The sequence below is a fragment of the Colias croceus genome, chromosome 1 (genome assembly GCF_905220415.1).
Source record: "Colias croceus chromosome 1, ilColCroc2.1".
NCBI lineage: Eukaryota > Metazoa > Arthropoda > Insecta > Lepidoptera > Pieridae > Colias > Colias croceus.
In genome coordinates, this window is record NC_059537.1 from 1,256,596 (window position 1) to 1,277,438 (window position 20,843).

Below are 20,843 nucleotides of genomic sequence, written 5' to 3' on the forward strand. Positions count from 1 at the left end.
TCCTGTAGATAATAAATACATTTGATTAAAGAGAGTGAATTTTTATTTTGAAATTTTTTACACATAAGTTACCTACTTTAAATGTGTAACTATGTGAAAATTAAACGGTTGATTAAATGACAGTTCTCATAGATGAGAAACTACTATTGAAATACATACTTAATATACATGCGTTTTCAAAGAAAAACCCGCATAGTTCCCATTCCTGTTGGATTTACGGGATCAAAAGTAATTTTTCCAAATTTCATTGTAATCGGTTTAGTAGTATTCGCGTGAAAGAGTAACAAACATCCATCCTCACAAACGTTCGATTTATTAGTAGGATGTTAGGAAAATGTTTTCATTAAGACTGTCCTTTTATTAACTTGTTAAAATGCTGCATGATTCCTTCATGCTGACTGTGCCTTTCTCCTCACTCCTTTAACTTTATAATCATTTCCTTCTTTATTTTAAATTACATTTCAAGTTTTAAAATTTCTTTTATAATGTACTAACTTTCCGCCCGCGTTTTTAAAGAAAATCCTGCACAGTTCCCGTTCACGTGGGATTTCCGGGATAAAACCTAACCTATGTGTGTATGTACAAAATTTCATTGTAATCGGTTCCGCAGTGAAAGAGTAACATCCCTTCTCACATAATTTCGCATTTATTATATACGTAGGATTAAACAAATAATGTATTCAACTGAAATTAATTATAAGTTTTGTTTTTTTATTATTTATTATTTCACGAAACCGTAAATGCAAAATACATTCACGATTTTATCGATTGAAGCACCTCCCATCACTATCACCTTCTATCTATCTAAATACGTACCTATAGTAAAAATGGTGCCATGACTATGTTGAAACGTAGCTTGTTGTCTATAGCTGTCTCATTCTTTCATACGACGTTTTCTTTAGATAGAGAGAAACAAATATATGTAAATTGTATACGCTCGATACAAGTACTCTATAGGTTAATTGCTCTTAGATTTTTTACTTATAAATTTTTTACGCATAACCTTTTTCATCTATGATGAATATTATTATGTAGTTGATTATGAGAATCTATCATTTTAATCGACATATTGGTGTCATTTAGTTATTATATACCTACTTATAGTCACAATTATTTCGATTGGTTAAGTATTATTACTACTTATGGGTTATTATTGAAAACTAGCTTTCCGCCCGCGGCTTCGCCCGCGTTTTCAAAGAAAAACCCGTTCCCGTAGGATTTCCGGGATAAAACCTATCCTATATCCTTTCTCGGGTATCAAAATATCTATATAACAAATTTCATGCAAATTGGTTCAGTAGTTAAGGCGTGATTGAGTAACAGACAGAGTTACTTTCGCATTTATAATAAAGTATGGATTAATCCTTTTTTTACATTATCTATTACATCTGTAATATTTTTTAATTTTAATTAAGAACAATAGGTATTTACAGACTATCAATTATTAGATTTATTAGCGTAATATCAACGAAATAATTAAATTAGGTACTTAGGTAGGTACTTAACAATTAAATTTTAACAATTAGCATTTTCCTTTTAATTGACGTTATCGAAAACCAATTTTCTTATTTATGACGGAGTTTTGAATTTTTTTACAGGAAGTAAGTAAGTAGTTAGGTAGGAAATTGTTTTTTCACTAAATTGGAGTTTTACATAAAAAGTAGTTAAAAACCTGTTTCGCATCACGTGTGATATTTTTTTGCATAATCGATTTTCTTAAAAGCATTACTTTTCCTTCATTGTTAACTAAAACTAGAATATTTGAAAGAAAGAGAAAAAAGTGGTTTTTTGTGTTGAAAAAAAGTCACGTGACTTTTAAATACATACATATAGGTACACTATCTATTTAGTAATTTAAACAGTATCTACGAGAAATAAAAAAAAATATACCGGACGAATTGAATTGAACCTCTTCGTTTTTTTGAAGTCCGTTAAAAATATGTCAGTAGAGAAATTAAATATCAAGTATCTTATTACAAACTAGCTTCCGCCCGCGACTCCGTCCGCGCGGATGTCGGTCTTCGCGTGGATGGTTATTTCTCCATTTTGAGTACCTCTGTCAATAACATCTTATAAATATCTATTGGACCCAATTCCCAAATACGGCTAGGCCTATACGCAACGTGTGTTCGCGGTTCTACGGAACAACGTCTATGGATAAAACTGAAAAATTAAGATTAATTTTTTTCTACGTATTTTTCCAGGATAAAAAGTATCCTATTTTACGCCCAGGATAATAAGGTATAATTATACCAAGTTTCATCGAAATTGAACCGCTAGTTTTCACGTGATGCCTTCACATACAGACAGACAGACAGACAGACAGACAAAAATTTTTTTAATCACATATTTGGGTTTGGTATCGATCCAGTAACACGACCCCCTGCTATTTATTTTTTCAATATTTTCAATGTACAGAATTGACCCTTCTACAGATTTATTATACCTATGTATAGATTATAAGCTTAGGTACTTGTAATATTTAAAACTTCCGCGAACACTAATGAAGCGTGATGGACGTTCTTATCTCTCTCGTAGTAAACAACAAAATTGTAGACAAGCATGTTTGTTTAGCTGTTGTGAATGAGTGATGCTGTTTAAATAATATTTTACATTTCTTAATCATGTTTAAAGATGATGCAAGTAGTAGCGTGTGAAGATTTACCTACCTATCATAGGTATTTGTACGGTAAATGTAACCTCTTAACAAGTAGGTAGTTACTTACGAAAAATTTTTTTTTATTTTTTTATGGTAGGTACCAATTACTTTTGTCTGATAGGTATTGTATTCTTTAATTTAATAATTTGTGAATGCTTTTTTTACTAACATTTAGGAAGAGGGAAGCAATTAAAAAAAGCTCGTAGGTAGAGATTTAACATCGTTGGAATTTTGCAAACGTATTCCTATATTTTTTTACCAGTTTTACCAGACAATCCTTAATCTAAGCAGACAATCGTTATTGTCTACTAAAATGTCAAAATTTCATACCCTTGTTAGTTATTTTAGGAAACTCTGCTTTAAATTTTCTTCTTCTTCTAACAAATGATTTGTTATGCTGAGTCGTGTGGAACATTTGCGGGAACTCAAACTCAAACATTTATTTATTCAATTTTAGACTTCTTCTAGAAGCACTTTTGAATCGTCGTTAACATTTACCACCGATTCGGAAAGCAGTATCTATGGAGAATGAACCGGCAATAAACTCCATAATTTAAATAATAATAATATGCCTTAAAAATTATGAAAAAAGTAGTCATGGTTCGCTTGCAAAATATTTTTATATCTTCAAACGATACGGGTTTATCAACTTTGGATATATCGTATGAATACCTACAGTTATAAGTAAACTGAAACCGTGTGAAAAATAAACATTGTTAATATTGGGTCAAATAAAAGCATGCGATGTTATAGTCTGCAATAGGTACTAGTTAATATAATTCGTCTGTATTTAAAGAGATATCACTTATAAAACAAAAAACCACATGGTATTGGTGTTTACTATGTTATTTTCTATTTAGTTCGAACATCTTAGTTAAGGTGAATCAAAAGAAAATTAGCAATGCGTGCTACCTTAAGTTGGAAAGTTAAACAATGACGTTAGTAAGGGTGAATGGAGAAACTTTATTCATTACTTATATGGAGTGGTGTTAGATGGTTTACTAAAAAGCAATTAGTTTTTTGTATCACGTGAATACCATCACCGACCGGTCTAAAAAAAAAATTGACTGTTCGTTAATATTAGTCAAATTTAGCAGCTGGTCAAGTTACAGTAATATTATTGAAAGTCTTTAAAAATGTATTATAGTGCAATCGTCAAGTATCAGAGTATGGCCGCCAAATATTGTACAATAACAGTCGTGAAATCGTAACACACGGTAACATACGTGACTGATAGTAACATACGTGATTTTGTTAAGCCTAGTGTACATTACAACTAATAATGCAGGAGATTTTTTTTTACATTTCTGTTTTATATTGTTAATTAAATTATTTGATTAAATTACTTTAAAACTCAATAAAACAAATTTAAATATTAAAGAAAAAGTTTTATTTCTCAAATTTTGTATTTCTATAATACTTACAAATGCAAGAATCATTCACAACTTATGATATTAATTACGAATACGAATTATTATAGTAAAAAAGTTACTAACTTCCAAAACATGATAGTTTTTAAAGTGGGTTCTCTTTATGTAAAAAAGTAAATTTTTAACTTTAGATTCTCTAGTGAGTACTACCCCTAAGAGCCGCTCACGGATGTTACGTAACACAATAGTAACACATGGTATCATTCGTGAATAAAAATATGGTTGGACATAACCTAAAAAGCCTTTATTCGCCAAAGTATTGTAGTAATAAGACGCCGCATAGTTTGATTTGTTACTAGAACACTAAAGCTACACACATAATTTAAATAATATAGTAAATTTGTATTCTTACCTTGCATAATTCTCACTCAAAATTATTAAAATGTTGCGAAGCAAAAATGCCGACTACCTTTCGATTAACTTTGACAGTAACAAAATGGCGATTTTATTTCTAAAGGTTGGCCAACATGTAAATCGGTGTTGCCACTACTTAAAAATATTTTTGTGGCTTGGATATCTAGTTATTTAGGGTGTTATTTTATGGTAACCGTGCGTGAAGTATCATTCGTGAAAAAAAGTGAGACATAGTTTTAAGTGAGTTTTATATTAATTTCTTTTATGTTTTTTTTATTAGAACTTGTTAAAACTATCCACAAGTTTACAGAATAATTTAGAAATACCAAAATTTTACAGGTATCAATAGATTTTTGCATAATTTTGTGACTTCAAAGTGTGAGATGACTAAGTGGGACACATGATTTTAGTATGGAAAGGAAAATAAGCATTTCAAAAAAAAAAATATTGAGCTTGTTAAAGGCACTCAAAATTAAATTAAATTATCATATATATATAAAGCTACACTACCACTCACTCACTGACTGACTGACATCGGGTTTCTCGGAAACTACGGGGAAAGTTGGGGGGATTTTGACGTGATCGTATAGAGGTGCGGCGAGTGACCACCGGAAAAATATTGACATCTCCAACACCCTGGACAAGAGAGTGGACCCCTGGAGGTGCGCAAAAACGGTGATACCTGGAGGGGGGGTGTCTGAACAAAAAATGCTCGGAACTGGTGGCGATTACCAGGGGTGGTGGAAAAATGGGGATTTTCGCGAAAACAAGATGGCCGCCGTACTTTGCCAAAATCGCCGTTTATGAATCCTTACGTCTCAAATTTGGCACACGTGCTCTGTGCGAGCCGGCGAATCGATCGGTGCCCCGTTCGAGTGGCTCCGGGCCCCCGTTTCCAACTTCCATACAACGTTAACTCCAACGGCCCGCGGAAACGGTGCGAGTTGGGTGGGGGGTCCCGGAACTAAAAATGATCACCACCCTGGGACGCTACCAGGGAGCCACAGTGGGACGCTTGATTTTGGAATTTTTCCATTTTTGGCGCAAACATAAAAACGTAAATTTAGACGAGGTGGCGCATCGCGGAAATACACTCACACCATGTTCGTACTCGCCCAGCTCCCAGGATATCCAGAAAAATCCGAAATCTTAAACTTTCCCACATCTCGCGAAGACGGTCAACGGCCCGCGCAAACGGTAGCAGCTGCATCTGGGGTGCTCAAACTAAACTTGTAGTAGACCTCGAGCAATTACCACAGAGTGTGAAAAATATTCAAAATGGCGGAAAAAATGGCCGCCGCCATACAAATTCTAAAATGGCCGTCGCTGGTCCGATCGCGCTGAAACTTGGCACAGGGGCTTTAATCAAGCCGCACATTAAGGTGGGATACTCATAATTGAGTTTCCACCGCTGGTTTCCGAGTTTCATACAACGCGAAATTCGACGGCTCTCCGAAACGGCACTAGATAGCCGGGGGGTGTAGAACTAAAAATTGATCAGGAAGATGGGGCGCTCCCAGGGCAATCGAGAAATTTCAAATTGGACGCCATTTTTTTTTCAAAAATGGCCAATTTTTCAAAGCAAGATGGTGGCGCCGGTTACTTCACGATCGGTCTGAAAATTGACTTCTGTGCTCTAATCGGCCAGATTTACAAAACTGCATACTCAGAATATCTCTCCGACCCCCGGTTTCCATTTTCCATACATCACGAAATTCAACGGCTCTCTGAACTGGTGGCACTTAGGTCGGGGTTGCCGAAGTAAAAAATGTTCAAAAACTTGGTCCGCTTCCAGGCACATAAAAATTTTTGCTAAAAAGCGAAATTTTTTTTTTCGAAAATTTTGTATGGAAATTTCCATAGTAGGAAGGGTAATTGAATACCATCGGCAAAAGACGGCACCGCGGGCTGCTTGCTGCCCGCGCACCGCGCAACTTCGAGGGTTGACAGCCTCCCGGAGTAGAAAATATTTATTAACTTTTGAACTACCTACCACACGAGCCAAGCGAGCGAAGCGAGCGAGTCACGGCAGCGGCCAGCATAAATATTCAAATAGGTAGCGAGGAGCGAAGCGACGAGCGTGTTAGGTTAACTTTTGAACTACTTACCGCACGAGCCAAGCGAGCGAAGCGAGCGAGTCGCGTCAACGGCCGGCCTAAATATTCAAATAGGTAGCGAGGAGCGAAGCGACGAGCGTGTTAGGTTAACTCTTGAACAGTTTATTATGAAAAGTCACTGCCCGCTATCGATAAGACGTTTCAAAAATTTTACCAATATTTGAATAAGTAATATATAAGCAGTTTAGGTAGCGAGGAGCGAAGCGACGAGCGTGTAAGGTTAACTTTTGAACTACCAAACGAGCCATGCGAGCGAAGCGAGCGAGCGAGTCACGGCAGCGGCCGGCCTAAATATTCAAATAGGTAGCGAGGAGCGAAGCGACGAGCGTGTTAGGTTAACTTTTGAACTACCTATCGCACGAGCCAAGCGAGCGAAGCGAGCGAGTCTTGGCAGCGGCCGGCCTAAATATTCTAATAGGTAGCGAGGAGCGAAGCGACGAGCGTGAGGTTAACTCTTGAACAGTTTATTATGAAAAGTCACTGCCCGCTATCGATAAGACGTTTCAAAAATTTAACAATATTTGAATAAGTAATTTATAAGCATTACCGACTGACTGTAGAATCGCTGTTAGGAGATGTAACAAATGGATAGGAAATTTGAATGCATTTTCGAATGACTGAAGATTTCTGCCCTGGGATGAGCCGCGAGCTGCTTGCAGCTCGCGCACCATGCACCCTCGAAGGTGAACCGCCCCCCGGAATAGAAAATATTTGAATTTGAAATTTATAAACACTTCCGATTGACTGTGGAATCGCTGTTTGCAGATAATAGCAAATTGACGGGGAATTTTAATGCATTTTCAAATGACTGAAGATTTCTGTCCTGGGATGCTTCGCGGGCTGCTTGCAGCCCGCGCACTACGCTCCCTCGAAGGTGGACAGCCTCCCGGAGTCGAAAATACTTGAATGGGAAATTTATAAGCATTACCGACTGACTGTGGAATCGCTGTTAGCAGAAAATTACAAATGGACTGGGAATTCTAACACATTTTCTAATGACTGCCTTATTGCTTCAACCCAGGGGCAAAAGGGGCTCGCGGGCTGCTTGCAGCTTGCTGCTTGCTGGTGCGTTGTCCAGCTAGTTATAATATATAAAGCTACACTACCACTCACTCACTGACTGACTGACATCGGGTTTCTCGGAAACTAAGGGGAAAGTGGGGGGGATTATGACGTGATCGTGTAGAGGTGTGCCGAGAGACCAGAGGAAAAATATAGCGATCTCGATCATCTTCGAAAACCAAGTGGACCCCTGGAGGTGCGCAAAAACGGTGATACCTGGAGGGGGGTTGTCTGAACAAAAAATGCTCGGAACTGGTGGCGATTACCAGGGGAGGTGGAAAAATGGGGATTTTCGCGAAAACAAGATGGCCGCCGTACTTTGCCAAAATCGCCGTTTATGAATCCTTACGTCTCAAATTTGGCACACGTGCTCTGTTCAAGCCAGCGAATCGATCGGTGCCCCGTTCGAGTGGCTCCGGGCCCCCGTTTCCATCTTCCATACAACGTAAAACCCAACGGCCCGTGGAAACGGTGCGAGTTGGGTGGGGGGTCCCGGAACTAAAAATGATCACCACCCTGGGACGCTACCAGGGAGCCATAGTGGGACGCTCGATTTTGGAATTTTTCCATTTTTGGCGCAAACATAAAAACGTAAATTTAGACGAGGTGGTGCAATAGAGAAATAAACCAATGACGCATTCATACTCGCCCAGCTCCCAGGATATCCAGAAAAATCCGAAATCTTAAACTTTCCCACATCTCGCGAAGACGGTCAACGGCCCGCGCAAACGGTAGCAGCTGCATCTGGGGTGCTCGAACTAAACTTGTAGTAGACCTCGAGCAATTACCACAGAGTGTGAAAAAAATTCAAAATGGCGGAAAAAATGGCCGCCGCCATACAAATTCTAAAACGGCCATCGCTGGTGTGATCGCGCTGAAACTTGGCACAGGGGCTTTAATCAAGCCGCACATTGAGGTGGCATACTCATAATCGAGTTTCCATCGCTGGTTTCCGAGTTTCATACAACGCAAAATTCGACGGCTCTCTGAAACGGCGCGAGATAGGTGGGGGGTGTAGAACTAAAAAATGATCAGGAAGATGGGGTGCTACCAGGGCAATCAAGAAATTTCAGATTCGACGCCATTTTTTTTTTCAAAAATGGCCAATTTTTCAAAGCAAGATGGTGGCGCCGGTTACTTTACGATCGGTCTGAAAATTGACTTTTGTGCTCTTATCGGCCATATTTAGAAAACTGCGTACTCAGAATTTCTCTTCGACCCCCGGTTTCCATTTTCCATACATCACGAAATTCAACGGCTCTCTGAACTGGTGGCACTTAGGTTGGGGTCACCAAGGTAAAAAATGTTTAAAAACTTGGTCCGCTTCCAGGTACATAAAAATTTTTGCTAAAAAGCGAAATTTTTTTTTTCGAAAATTTTGTATGGAAATTTCCATAGTAGGAAGGGTAATTGAATAGCATCGGCAAAAGACGGCACCGCGGGCTGCTTGCTGCCCGCGCACCGCGCAACTTCAAGGGTTGACAGCCTCCCGGAGTAGAAAATAATATTTATTAACTTTTGAACTACCCCACGAGCCAAGCGAGCGAAGCGAGCGAGTCACGGCAGCGGCCAGCGTAAATATTCAAATAGGTAGCGAGGAGCGAAGCGACGAGCTTGTAAGGTTAACTTTTGAACTACTTACCGCACGAGCCAAGCGAGCGAAGCGAGCGAGTCGCGTCAACGGCCGGCGTAAATATTCAAATAGGTAGCGAGGAGCGAAGCGACGAGCGTGTTAGGTTAACTTTTGAACTACTTACCGAACGAGCCAAGCGAGCGAAGCGAGCGAGTCGCGTCAACGGCCGGCCTAAATATTCAAATGGGTAGCGAGGAGCGAAGCGACGAGCGTGTTAGGTTAACTTATGAACTACCTACCGCACGAGCCAAGCGAGCGAAGCGAGCGAGTTGCGGCAGTGGCCGGCCTAAATATTCAAATAGGTAGCGAGGAGCGAAGCGACGAGCGTGTTAGGTTAACTCTTGAACAGTTTATTATGAAAAGTCACTGCCCGCTATCGATAAGACGTTTAAAAAATTTACCAATATTTGAATAAGTAATTTATAAGCAGTTTAGGTAGCGAGGAGCGAAGCGACGAGCGTGTAAGGTTAACTTTTGAACTACCACACGAGCCATGCGAGCGAAGCGAGCGAGTCACGGCAGCGGCCGGCCTAAATATTCAAATAGGTAGCGAGGAGCGAAGCGACGAGCGTGTTAGGTTAACTTTTGAACTACCTATCGCACGAGCCAAGCGAGCGAAGCGAGCGAGTCGCGGCAGCGGCCGGCCTAAATATTCAAATAGGTAGCGAGGAGCGAAGCGACGAGCGTGTTAGGTTAACTCTTGAACAGTTTATTATGAAAAGTCACTGCCCGCTATCGATAAGACGTTTCAAAAATTTAACAATATTTGAATAAGTAATTTATAAGCAGTTTCGACTGACTGTAGAATCGCTGTTAGGAGATGTAACAAATGGATAGGAAATTTGAATGCATTTTCAAATGACTGAAGATTTCTGCCCTGGGATGAGCCGCGAGCTGCTTGCAGCTCGCGCACCATGCACCCTCGAAGGTGAACCGCCTCCCGGAATAGAAAATATTTGAATTTGAAATTTATAAGCACTTCCGATTGACTGTGGAATCACTGTTTGCAGATAATAGCAAATTGACGGGGAATTTTAATGCATTTTCAAATGACTGAAGATTTCTGTCCTGGGATGCTTCGCGGGCTGCTTGCAGCCCGCGCACTACGCTCCCTCGAAGGTGGACAGCCTCCCGGAGTGGAAAATACTTGAATGGGGAATTTATAAGCATTACCGACTGACTGTGGAATCGCTGTTAGCAGAAAATTACAAATGGACTGGGAATTCTAACACATTTTCTAATGACTGCGCTATTGCTTCAACCCAGGGGCAAAAGGGGCTCGCGGGCTGCTTGCAGCCCGCGCACAACGCACCAGCTAGTTATAATATATAAAGCTACACTACCACTGACTCACTGACTCACTGACATCGGTTTTCTCGGAAACTTCGTGGAAAGTGGGGGGGATAACGACGTGATCGTGTAGAGGTGCGCCGAGTGACCAGAGGAAAAATATAGCGATCTCGATCATCTTCGAAAACCAAGTGGACCCCTGGAGGTGCGCAAAAACGGTGATACCTGGAGGGGGGGTGTCTGAACAAAAAATGCTCAGAACTGGTGGCGATTACCAGGGGAGGTGGAAAAATGGGGATTTTCGCGAAAACAAGATGGCCGCCGTACTTTGCCAAAATCGCCGTTTATGAATCCTTACGTCTCAAATTTGGCACACGTGCTCTGTTCGAGCCGGCGAATCGATCGGTGCCCCGTTCGAGTGGCTCCGGGCCCCCGTTTCCAACTTCCATACAACGTAAAATCCAACGGCCCGCGGAAACGGTGTGAGATGGGTGGGGGGTCCCCGAACTAAAAATGATCACCACCCTGGGACGCTACCAGGGAGCCATAGTGGGACGCTCGATTTTGGAATTTTTCCATTTTTGGGGCAAACATAAAAACGTAAATTTAGACGAGGTGGTGCAATGGAGAAATACACTAATGACGCATTCGTACTCGCCCAGCTCCCAGGATATCCAGAAAAATCCGAAATCTTAAACTTTCCCTCATCTCTCGAAGACGGTCAACGGCCCGCGCAAACGGTAGCAGCTACATCTGGGGTGCTCAAACTAAACTTGTAGTAGACCTCGAGCAATTACCACAGATAGTGAAAAAAATTCAAAATGGCGGAAAAAATGGCCGCCGCCATACAAATTCTAAAACGGCTATCGCTGGTCCGATCGCGCTGAAACTTGGCACAGGGGCTTTAATCGAGTCGCGTATTAAGTTGGCATACTCATAATCGAGTTTCCATAGCTGGTTTCCGAGTTTCATACAACGCAAAATTCGACGGCTCTCTGAAACGGCGCGAGATAGGTGGGGGGTGTAGAACAAAAAAATGATCAGGAAGATGGGGTGCTACCAGGGCAATCGAGAAATTTCAAATTGGACGCAATTTTTTTTCAAAAAATGGCCAATTTTTCAAAGCAAGATGGTGGCGCCGGTTCCGTCACGATCGGTCTGAAAATTGACTTCTGTGCTTTGATTGGTCAGATTTACAAAACTGCATACTCAGAATTTCTCTCCGACCCCCGGTTTCCATTTTCCATACATCACGAAATTCAACGGCTCTCTGAACTGGTGGCACTTAGGTTGGGGTCACCAAGGTAAAAAATGTTTAAAAACTTGGTCCGCTTCCAGGCACATAAAAATTTTTGCTAAAAAGCGAAATTTTGTTTTTCGAAAATTTTGTATGGAAATTTCCATAGTAGGAAGGGTAATTGAATAGCATCGGCAAAAGACGGCACCGCGGGCTGCTTGCTGCCCGCGCACCGCGCAACTTCGAGGGTTGACAGCCTCCCGGAGTAGAAAATATTTATTAACTTTTGAACTACCGCACGAGCCAAGCGAGCGAAGCGAGCGAGTCACGGCAGCGGCCAGCGTAAATATTCAAATAGGTAGCGAGGAGCGAAGCGACGAGCGTGTTAGGTTAACTTTTGAACTACTTACCGCACAAGCTAAGCGAGCGAAGCGAGCGAGTCGCGTCAACGGCCGGCCTAAATATTCAAATGGGTAGCGAGGAGCGAAGCGACGAGCGTGTTAGGTTAACTTATGAACTACCTACCGCACGAGCCAAGCGAGCGAAGCGAGCGAGTTGAGGCAGCGGCCGGCCTAAATATTCAAATAGGTAGCGAGGAGCGAAGCGACGAGCGTGTTAGGTTAACTCTTGAACAGTTTATTATGAAAAGTCACTGCCCGCTATCGATAAGACGTTTCAAAAATTTTACCAATATTTGAATAAGTAATTTATAAGCAGTTTAGGTAGCGAGGAGCGAAGCGACGAGCGTGTAAGGTTAACTTTTGAACTACCACACGAGCCATGCGAGCGAAGCGAGCGAGTCACGATAGCGGCCGGCCTAAATATTCAAATAGGTAGCGAGGAGCGAAGCGACGAGCGTGTTAGGTTAACTTTTGAACTACCTATCGCACGAGCCAAGCGAGCGAAGCGAGCGAGTCGCGGCAGCGGCCGGCCTAAATATTCAAATAGGTAGTGAGGAGCGAAGCGACGAGCGTGTTAGGTTAACTCTTGAACAGTTTATTATGAAAAGTCACTGCCCGCTATCGATAAGACGTTTCAAAAATTTAACAATAATTGAATAAGTAATTTATAAGCAGTTTCGACTGACTGTAGAATCGCTATTAGCAGATGTTACAAATGGAAAGGAAATTCGAATGCATTTACAAATAACTGAAGATTTCTGCCCTGGGATGAGCCGCGAGCTGCTTGCAGCTCGCGCACCATGCACCCTCGAAGGTGGACAGCCCCCCGGAATAGAAAATATTTGAATGGGGAATTTATAAGCATTACCGACTGACTGTAGAATCGCTGTTAGGAGATGTAACAAATGGATAGGAAATTCGAATGCATTTTCAAATGACTGAAAATTTCTGCCCTGGGATGCTTCGCGGGCTGCTTGCAGCCCGCGCACTACGCTCCCTCGAAGGTGGACAGCCTCCCGGAGTGGAAAATACTTGAATGGGGAATTTATAAGCATTAACGACTTACTGTAGAATCGCTGTTAACAGATAAAAGCAAATTGACGGGGAATTTTAACGCATTTTCTAATGACTGAAGATTTTTGTCCCTGGGATGTACCGCGGGCTGCTTGCAGCCCGCGCACCACGCACCCTCGATGGTGGATAGCCCCCCGGAATAGAAAATATTTGAATGGGGAATTTATAAGCAGTTTCGACTGACTGTAGAATCGCTGTTAGGAGATGTAACAAATGGATAGGAAATTCGAATGCATTTTCAAATGACTAAAGATTTCTGCCCTGGTATGCTTCGCGGGCTGCTTGCAGCCCGCGCACTACGCTCCCTCGAAGGTGGACAGCCTCCCGGAGTGGAAAATACTTGAATGGGGAATTTATAAGCATTAACGACTTACTATAGAATCGCTGTTAGCAGATGTAACAAATGTACAGAAAATTTGAATATACTTTCAAATGACTGCCCTATTGCTTCAATCCAGGGGCAAAAAGGGCTCGCGGGCTGCTTGCAGCCCGCGCACAACGCACCAGCTAGTTATTAATATAAAGATAAATATAACATAGTGAAGCTGAAACTATTTAAAAACTACCATAATTACTATATAAAAAAATCTGGTGCTATATAAAATGACAAGGACATTTTTTTTTTCTTGAATGTACAATTTTTGGCGGCCATACTCATCAACAATGCTCTATTCCTACTAAATTGGGTGAGGCGGACGGAAAAATTAATATTGTTCTATGATTACACATACTAATTTTGAATCTTAAAAAAAAATATAAATTTATAAATTAAAAATTTGAATGCCATAAAACCAAAAATATCAATTTCTTGGAAAAAGTATCAATATACATCGGCATACATTATTAATCAACACAATAGGTATTAGGTAGTACTATCGCTCCAAAGACTTAAAATAATCGGTTCATTGTTATTATCGCTTCAAAAACCATAAATATATTTTTCAATTGTGCTTTATTATGTTATGCTGAATCTTGAATCAAAATCAAAGCATCAGAAAAATTATAACCATATCAAATAAATTAATGTCTATTAATTTTATCATTACTTTAACTTTTAAAAAGAAACGATGTTCTCTATACCAATAAAAAACCCCAATTTAATCTAAATTCACAAATAAATACTTCTTCACACCACTAATAATAGTTCCAATTTCTAAATGATAAATTGGATTACATACCTTATTGCAATCACAGCAGAATCCATAATTGCCCTTCAATTATTCACCAAACGCATTTTCCAAAACGTTTCTGTGAAACACTGAAACCACCACTCGACACTTGCTTGAATTACAATGATTTCATGGAAAATTATACACACAGTTGAACAATGCGGCGTCGAATCCTTAGCTATACTCTGTTAATACTATGGATGTACTTGTTTTACCAAATACAATGTGTATGAAATATTTCATAATATGAAATATTTTACAGTGGGTACACAATTTTCACTCATACTGTCTGTGCAGATGACACAAATCCGAGTGTTGTTATGTATTTCTACACGATAAATATTCAAATATATGTATTTAATATTTATTATTCAGAGTCCTATTGATTAAATATTAACTCTATCATAACTTAAAATAAATTAACACTTAAAAATATGTAATAAACACATTAAACGAACGAGAAAGGAAAGATCCTACTATAATAATATTATAAATGCGAAAGTTTGTATGTATGATGTATGGATGTTTGTTACTTTTTCACGTAAAATCTACTGAACCGATTACAATGAAATTTAGCACACATATAGAGGGTAACTTGGATTAACACATAGGATAGTTTTTATCCCGGAAATCCCACGGGAACGGGAACTATGCGGGTTTTCCTTTGCAAACGCGGGCGAAGCCGCGGGCGGAAATCTAGTAGGTATATATATTTGGGGCTTCACATTTATACCTCAAAGTCCTACTAATATTATAAATGCGAAAGTTTGTGAGGATGTGTGTGTGTGTGTGTGTTTGCTTGTTACTCTTTCACGCAAATACTACAGAACCGATTACAATGAAATTTAGCACACATGTAGAAGGTAACTTGGATTTACACATAGGATAGGTTTTATCCCGAAAATCCCACGGGAACGGGAACTATGCGGGGTTTCCTTTGTAAACGCGGGCGAAGCCGCGGGCGGAAAGCTAGGCTTCACATTTATACTTCAAAATGTTGTTAAAAATGCAACCTTGATAGATAGCCTGAAACCAACTGTTTTTAGGGTTCCGTAGCCAAAATGGCAAAAACGGAACCCTTATAGTTTCGTCATGTCCGTCTGTCCGTCTGTCCGTCTGTCCGTCTGTCACAGCCGATTTACTCGGAAACTATAAGTACTACAGTGATGAAATTTGATGGGAATATGTGTTGTATGAACCGCTACAAAAATATGACACTAAATAGTAAAAAAAAGAATTGGGGGTGGGGCCCCCCATACATGTAACTGAGGGATGAAATTTTTTTTTTCGATGTACATACCCGTGTGGGGTATCAATGGAAAGGTCTTTTAAAATGATATAAAGTTTTCTAAAAAACATTTTTCTTAAAGTGAACGGTTTTTGAGATATCAGCTCTCAAAGTCGTAAAAAGTATGTCCCCCCCCCTCTATTTTTATAACTACGGGGTATAAAATTCTAAAAAAAATAGAGGTGATGCATGCTAATTAACTCTTTCAACGATTTTTGGTTTGATCAAAGTATCTCTTATAGTTTTTGAGATAGGTTGATTTAACTGTAATTTATTATATTTGCTGCTACGGAACCCTTTGTGCGCGAGCCCGACTCGCACTTGGCCGGTTTTTTTTTTCATTACTGTTCGATATTCGTAGGTCCTCATTAAAATGAAAATTTATCAAATACATACATGTAAGTACCTAGTAGGAATTTAACCAATGGATTTTTTCTTATTGATAATTTATGTAGGCATTTTCAAACACGAATAAGAAAATAATATACCTACTATATAATTTTATTGATATGGAAATTAAAGATAAAATAAACGAAGGAATGAAGATCGTTAAAAAAAAGAGTGTGTGCATAGAGTAGTGTGTGTAAGGTAAAAGCACCTAATACGGAGGTATTTCGCAACATTTGAAAGTAAGTATCAAAAATAAGCATTTGTAAGTATTTGTAAAGGTGCCAAACCACTTTATCGTTAAAAGTGGAACTTAAATTTTGTATTGCTGTTGAGTCTATGTTTATTTTCATAATATTTCTTATTTTAAAAAAATATTTAAATAGTCATGTCGATTTTCCCTAATACGGAGGTATGATTTTGGTCAGAGCCTAATACTGCGGTAGGCGGCTCCTAATACGGAGGGTCAGATAGTATATACATTGAAGTTCCGTACAAATAATATTTGTTAAATAATAGCAATGTGTTAGTAAAGTAAATTGTAAGTTTTTTATTCATTAACCATTGGTTTGATTACGTTGATTCACTTTTAATGTGTTTCATTTATGCTTTTAGTTTTATCGGAAAAAAAACACGCATATCAAATAAGAATCCACAAAAAAAGACACAAAACTTCTTATTTATTTACGCAACCCTAAATCTGGTAATTTTAAGTTCTATGAAATAGGGCCGTAATAGGAGATCATATATAACCTAATACAGAGTTACCTGGAAATATCTACCACCGTAATAGGAAAACTACTCGTGTTTTTAATAATCCTAATTCTGACCCATCAAAAATTCGATAAACAAGAGAATGTAAATGCTTAATCAAATGATAACAGTTTTTTGGCTCAGATGTGTAAAACTCAAATCAACAGTTATACAAAATAAATGATTTGTGATACATTAAAATACACCTTCCTATTTTTACCCCTTCTAAGAAACAAACATTTTGTACTCAACCATTTTCATATTTAACTGGATTTCTAATTAAGAAAACATACCGCAGAATATGGTTTCTAATTTATCAGATTAATAATTATTCCAACTAATCTTGGAATTAATTCAATAAGTAAATAAAATTAAAGTTATAAACAATTAAACATGCCCAGTATTTTTCCTATTTCGGAGTTATGCCACCGTATTAGGATTAATCTATAAAATTTGTATCGTATTACGGCGGTATTTTATTTCTTATTTTTTGGGTAGAAAATGACTTACAAATATGAAACAAGCTATTTAAATAGTGAGTGTAATAGTAGGAAAATGCAATAAACAATACATATACAAACTTGAACGGCTTTTTAATACGAAAAACTTAGTTTATAAATATTAGTGTACTTACTTTTGTTGTTTCGCGTTTGTATGGAAACACCTCTCATGTCGATGCCGTTACACAGATTGATTGATCTTGTTGTGTTGTCTATGTGCTATACTTGCAAACGTTAGTTAAGTCATGGAGTAATAAATTTGGAATAAATAGCTTACGTTTTGGTGTACTTAAAATTTATAAAACAGGAATAAAACTCGAAAAAAGAAATACCACCGTATTAGGAAGCGATTTTGACTACCGCCGTATTAGGAGCCTTTACCTTACTTATGTACACGCGAGAAGTTATACTTCTTTGGCGTATGGAAAATACAGGGTGTCTCAAAAGAAAGTTTATATTTTGTGGATGAATAAAAAAAAAAAGTAAGCGGTGTATTGAAAAAATGTTTATTAATTATTAAAGTGCATAATATGGGAATTCATTTCTTAAAAATAATATCGTCCAAATGCAGTCCATTGCGTTCACGGCACTCATTTAATCGAACACTAAAATTATTTATGACAGCTCGGCAAGTAGACACAGTGATGGCTGCCATTTCGTGTCGGATATTTTCTTTTAAATGCACTAGAGAAGTTGGTTTTTTGGCATACACTTTAGATTTAAGATACCCCCACAAGAAAAAGTCCATGGGAGTTAAATCAGGGCTGTGTGGAGACCAATTTATATCACCTCTCCTAGAGATCAATTTTCCCGGAAAAATTTCATGAATTCGAGGTAAAGACATATTGGATGTGTGTGATGTAGCTCCGTCTTGCTGTAACCATGTTCTCTGGTTATAGCCAGGAAAGTTTTGCAGTGCAGGCACTAAAAACTCGTCTACCATCGCTCTGAATTTACTGTAACTGCACGACCCCCTTTCGTCTTCGAAAAAGTAAGGACCAATAATTCCTCGCTAATTTCTATTCTTGATAATTTCTTGTGGGGGTATCTTAAATCTAAAGTGTATGCCAACAAACCAACTTCTCTAGAGCATTTAAAAGAAAATATCCAGCACGAAATGGCAGCCATCGCCCATCACTGTTTCTACCTGCTGAGCTGTCATAAATACTGTAATTTTACTGTTCGATTAAATGAGTGCCGTGAACGCAATGGACTGCATTTGGACGATATTATTTTTAAGAAATAAATTCCCATATTATGCACTTTAATAATTAATAAACATTTTTTCAATACACCGCTTACTTTTTTTTTATTCATCCACAAAATATAAACTTTCTTTTGAGACACCCTGTACTAGAATGACTTGAACATAGTTATCAATTTTCATACCACCTAGAACTAACTTCATGCTGTAAAATTTAGGTGTCGGTGTGCGCGCGCATGGTAAAAATTCACTCTCATCATTTTTCTCCATCGCGCCAAAAGAAGTATAACTTCAATAAAAACTAACATATTATACTTAATCATAATTTAATAGTAGGTATGGTTAATCACCCAAGATCAATTATTATAACGCAATCGAATTATGAATGGCGATTTTAAGAATGAAATACTTGTATAGATTGCTATTTTCTATAATTAACCGAAACGTAAATAATATGTAATAAAAAATGAGAATGATATGGTACCTATATACAATACAAAAATTTGCAAGATTTTTATAGCCTTCCTGAAATTTTTTAAAGTAGGTAATAACCCTTGGTTATTTAATTTAGAAAGTATCATGAATATGTGAATTTTTCAAATGTTCATTGGCATAGGTTTTTAGTAGGGATGCGCCGAATACCGAATACATATTCGGTATTCGGCATATTCGGCATATTTTTCACTATTCGTATTCGGCCGAATTATTCGGTTTAGGTGCCGAATATATTCGGTATGAGTATTTCTACTTTCTTGGCTATAGAACTAAATAAATAACTTCATATTATGAATGGTTTATGTCATACTATACACAAGTCAAAGAAATCCTATGAAGAATGTTTGAATCTAAGGTATACAGGGTGTAATCGTTAAGTGTGCACAGGCGATTATTCCGTAACTATAACAGATATCAAAAAACCTTAAACTGATATCGAAAGTACTATACCTAATGAGTAAAATGACAATAATATATTTTTTTAAATAAAACGAGAAATATCCAAAAATGTTACATGAAACGCTCCCATACATTGTCCCATACAATGTTCAAGACGACATCCTCGATTTGGAATACCATTGTATTCCACATCGAGCTCTATTTACAGTCTCTAAATGAACTTTCATTAAAATTTGCGAAATAATTATAGCACAAAATCAAATAACAAAGCAAAACCTTTCATATTAAATGTTTGAAATAGCCATATTTCATACTAAATGTATGGGAGCGTTTCATGTAACATTTTTGGATATTTCTCGTTTTATTTTTAAAAAGTTATTATTGTCATTTTACTCATTAGGTATAGTACTTTCAATATGAGTTAAAAGTTTTTTGATATCTGTAATAGTTATGGAATAATCGCCTGTGCACACTTAACGATTACACCCTGTATAAAATAAAACGATCATTACATTTCAAACCAACGTTTATTTTGTAAATTTACATCAACATAATTTAATCATGTTTATTATTAGAACTTAGTCAGTATTTAATATTTATAATACTTTAAATCCTGAAGTCTGAAGACAATGCTTTTAGTCCCAATAGAAAATGACATTACGTCCGCTCATATTGCAAACACTAACTTAAAGTAAAAATATAAAATTTTTAAACAATTTAAAAATTTTAATATTTTGTGCGAAATTCCAACACAACTGAGACGGCACGGAGTGCGCGGGCGATATACGCGGGTGGCGGGCGGTGAGGTAAGGCTCGCTCGCCACCGAGCCGGCAGCTACTTGCGACCCGTTAGAACCGGTTTACGCATCAAAACACGTCAAAACATTGAACCGAATAATTCGGCCGAATATTCGGTTCGGTAAGGTTCTAACCGAATAGTATTCGGTATTCGGTTATTCGGTGAAACCACTATTCGGCGCATCTCTAGTTTTTAGCTTCGAGTATCAAAAACTTTTCAATCACAAAATTATTTATAAAATTTTGCACGGCAACACTTGCGTGAGTCGCTTTACAGCTGTCGCGTCTGCACCCTTGCATTTACAATAAGAAAAAAAAACGCTTCGAATTTAGAACATGGCTCTAAAATCTTAACAAAAATATTTGATCATATAACAAACAAATCTTAGAATTTATTTTTGTATAATCTTTATACCTACTTACTCTACATTTGCATGAATATAAAATCAACAATACAAACTCGATATGCCTTTTAATTGCATTATTTTTTAAATTTAGTGTAAAGTATGACCATCAAGCGATCAACGTTATTATGAATCAAATCAAATATTATGTTTATTTCCTCGTATAATTACGACATTGTTGTTTATACA

At 38.1% G+C, this 20,843-nt stretch overlaps 1 protein-coding gene across 1 annotated transcript in view; it reads right to left on the minus strand.

Moving 5' to 3' along the window:
• LOC123695281 (zinc transporter 2-like) overlaps positions 1–14,539 on the minus strand; it is a 34,263-nt gene extending 19,724 nt beyond the window's left edge. Inside the window, exon 1 of the mRNA XM_045641084.1 lies at positions 14,436–14,539. Within this exon, the coding sequence (XP_045497040.1) occupies positions 14,436–14,461 (26 nt within the window). The 5' untranslated portion in view covers positions 14,462–14,539. The remainder of the gene's footprint in view (positions 1–14,435) is intronic.
• Between the last annotated feature and the right edge of the window lie 6,304 nt (positions 14,540–20,843).